Source organism: Pteropus vampyrus, unplaced genomic scaffold (assembly GCF_000151845.1).
Source record: "Pteropus vampyrus isolate Shadow unplaced genomic scaffold, Pvam_2.0 Scaffold124, whole genome shotgun sequence".
In the NCBI taxonomy this organism is placed as follows: Eukaryota; Metazoa; Chordata; class Mammalia; order Chiroptera; family Pteropodidae; genus Pteropus; species Pteropus vampyrus.
Window position 1 is genome coordinate 1,922,541 of NW_011888905.1, and position 3,416 is coordinate 1,925,956.

The 3,416-nt window shown below is 58.2% G+C and overlaps 1 protein-coding gene across 1 annotated transcript in view; it reads right to left on the reverse strand.

The window, feature by feature from the left end:
• The window catches only part of MTX1 (metaxin 1), a 4,819-nt gene extending 1,409 nt beyond the window's left edge, over positions 1 to 3,410 (reverse strand). The window contains exons 1-6 of the mRNA XM_011366422.2: positions 3,287 to 3,410; positions 2,216 to 2,285; positions 1,984 to 2,063; positions 421 to 513; positions 49 to 255; positions 1 to 11 (exon numbers count right to left, since the gene is read on the reverse strand). Of these exons, the coding sequence (XP_011364724.1) occupies positions 1 to 11; positions 49 to 255; positions 421 to 513; positions 1,984 to 2,063; positions 2,216 to 2,285; positions 3,287 to 3,367 (542 nt within the window). The 5' untranslated portion in view covers positions 3,368 to 3,410. The remainder of the gene's footprint in view (positions 12 to 48; positions 256 to 420; positions 514 to 1,983; positions 2,064 to 2,215; positions 2,286 to 3,286) is intronic.
• Between the last annotated feature and the right edge of the window lie 6 nt (positions 3,411 to 3,416).

Below are 3,416 nucleotides of genomic sequence, written 5' to 3' on the forward strand. Positions count from 1 at the left end.
AGGCATTCCCGCTCCTGGCCATCGGCCTCGGGGCGCCTCTCACACAACAGCCCCCTGTCCCAGAGGTACCTCCTTCTCCAGCTCTTCCTCACTCTCAGGCCTCTGCTCCCCACAGAGCAGCAGCTGCAGCCGCTCCATGTGCCGCCGCTGCATGCGGCCGGGCAGGAAGAAGTTAAGGGGAAAGGGCAGAGCCTCCGCGTACCACTTCCGGGTCACTTCCACGTAGTTCTTGGTGTCTACCCAGAAAGTATGTATCTGCAGCGGGCAAACACGAAGGCAGAGGCGGGTCTGAGCCAGTGCACCTGCCCGACTCCGGTGGGCTTCTGATCCCCGTGCTGCTCCAAGCCCGGGGGGGCTGGGGGCTGTGCCTCGCCCCCGTCCCCGCTGGCCATGAACACTGGGAGGTCCGGGCACACTCACCAGCACTGGGAGCAGCTTCTCCTCCAGCAGAGACATGAAGGCCAAGGTGTCTGCCCCTTGCCGGGCAGACAGATCATAATCGGCATTGTACTTCTGTGGAGGAAAGACCCGCCATGACGTGAATGCGGGGGCTCCGGGGCACTTCCCCAGGGGCGCCCTATCTGGTACCTCCTCCCTGGCCTCTGAGTGCAGTAGAGGGAGAATAAAGAGTTTTTCCTGCCGAGGCTCCTGGCCTGGGCACAGACAGTAGCCTGTTGCTGTTGGTGCAAAGCCTGGGCCTTGGAGGCTGCCAGCCATCGAGGTCCCACGCCCCTGGGGGAGGAAGGCCCGGCCGCAAACCAGGAGCAGCTCCCGGAGTTTCCACGGAAAGGTGGTGCCGTGCCTGCTGACGGCAGCTTCCTCGCAGTAACTTCCCCAGCCCAGGCGCCTCGAGCTAACAGTGGAGCAGGGCCTCCATCCACGCCTCAGGAGTAGGGGACGCCATCCTTGGCTCCTGGGACCCAGCGAGCCCCTGCCCAGGGCCTCCAGCCTTGTTCTCTTGACACCCAGCTCTTGGCTAGTTCTTCTATTTCATTCCGTGGTCCAGGTGCCACCAGCACACACATGCCACCCGTGTCCCAGGCCTCAGGCTGCCACCCCTTCCTAGGCTCCACCGTCTGGTGCTCAGCACCCCCTCCAGAGCCCCAGTGAGCTTCGTTCCCAGATAACCTCTTAACCTCCTGACGTCTCTCTGAGCTTCATTTTCTCCCCTGCGGGCTGGGGGCCCTAATCTCTTTCTCTCGGTGTGGCTGTGTTAGAAGATTCTAGAAACTGGCAAGCGCTGCTCCTACATAAGGAAGCCCGGCGAGAACTTTGGCTTTTTCCTGGCTTCCCTCTCTCCATGCTTCTCAAGCCTCCATTAATTCCCCAGCTCTTTCATTTTGGGGAAAACAGAAGGCAAGAAGAGGGTCGCACTTCTGACGGTGTGTTCCCAGCGTGAACCAGGCCATGCGAGCTGGCAGGACCCTCGGAGAGCATCCTGACTAAGCCCCCTAGTTTTACAAATAAGGAGCTTATGGCTCTGAGACCTCAAGTGACATACCGAAGGTCACACAGACAGGGGAGAGTGACGAGCACAACCCAGGCCTCCCCCTTCCACTTGTAATGTTCTTTCGACTTCCCCGCCTGGCTCTAAGCCTTGTCCATCCTGATCCCCTTATCCCGCCCGACTTGGTCCCTGAAAAAAGGACAATGGCCCTGAGAAGTCCCTCTCTGGTCCCACTTCAAGGGCCTCATCTGAGCCAACTGCTCTCTTCTGCTCTCCTTCCCCGCTTCCTTGTGACACCATCCCCAGCAGGCAGAAGGCTCTGTGGCTCCGGATGCCTCCACAGTGCCCCAGCTTAATCTCTGGCCTACTGTTTACCACGTCACACTGACACTACATGTCTCCCGCGTCACACCACCTGTTCCTTGCAGCTCTGCTCACCTATCTCTAGCTTGGCATATGTTTGGTACTCAATAAATGTGTTGCGCCGAACTGACTGAACTTTTCCCACTGGCGGTCCCCCTCCCCGAGCCACCTACCTCTTTTCGAAGGTGGGTGATGATCTTGTGTGGCACTGAGATGACCTCTCCATGACTGGTCCGGAGCGCAGGCAGAGCTCCTGACATTGAGAAAGAAGTCTGCACACCGGACCCTTAGCTGCCCACCCCCACGTATTTGCACCGCATCCTTATCCGTCTCCCTGTCTCCTGCCCGCCCCCCCCCAACTCCCGTGTGCTCCATTCCCCAACCACGCTCAGGGACACTGGTTACCTGAAGGGCTTCGCCAGGGGTTGGTGATCTTGTGCATCTTGAGTGGGGCACCAGTAAACCTGGCATAGGTCTGCAGGGAAGAAGCCGGAGGCAGAGAGGTCAGGGATGTGGCCCCCACAGGGGAAGCAAGAAGAGAAATAACATTTATTGAATACCTTTTGCGCTACTATCTCTGCTTAGCAGTTGCCTCATATGCAAAAAGAATCGATTAACGCTGTGCCCATTTTACCACGGGCAAACGGTGCTCAGCGGTTACGGACTCTCCACGACTACAAGTCGGCCAGGAAAATTCTTCCCTCTGTCTCCTCTCCTCTCCTCCCACCCGCCTGGAGCACCTACCCCCAGAGGTTTTTCTAACCAGTATATCCCTTTTCTTGGAAGCACTGACCATGGGCCTTCGGCAGTCTCTGAGGCCTGTTCCTGCTTATATCTTAGACCTGTGCATTTTATTACACTTCTTTGCTGACATGTCTGCCTTTCTGCGAACAACTCCAGGGGAGAGACCAAGTCATTTATCTCAGCATGCCAATGACTGGTATTTGGAAGACACCTAATACCTGCTTATTAAATAAAGGAGGGAGTGAATGAGTGAGATAAACTGGTCTGACTCCAAAGCTCTTTCTACAGAGCCTGGCTGTGGCCCCTCTGGTTCCATAAACAAGCTCAGTAAATGCTGTCTGGTGAGGAGGAGGAGGAGGAAAGCGGGGCGGAAGAGAGGCTGGCTGTAGGGGAGCCAGGAATGCCAAGACTGAGAACTCTGAGATTCCTCAGCTTTAGTAAACTCCGGATGAAGAAAGCGCGCAGAGAGAAGGGATCTGCCCAAGGTCACACGGCCAGTCAGTGGATGGGCAAGGACTACAACCCATTTCTTGAGTCCCCGACCAGGCTTCTTTCGATTGCTGCGCAAAACCTGCTCAGCTAAGGCGTAGGGCACCGAGCCCACACCGAGCCCACGCTCTTTGATTGCCTCAGTTTCCCCCACTGCGCCCGTGCTGAGGCGCCCCGGCAAAATTCGGATGCTCCCTCCCTAGTGCTCCAAGGCGCAGCAGAGGGCGCCGGCGCCACCCTCACCAGCACCGCCAGGCTGTCCAGGTCCACGGACGGCAGCCCCCAGCCCCCAGCCCAGCAGAAGAGCTCCATGGGCGCCGCCATCTTGCCCGCCCTCTGTCCCGGAAGCACCTCCCTCCGCGCTTCGCCGACC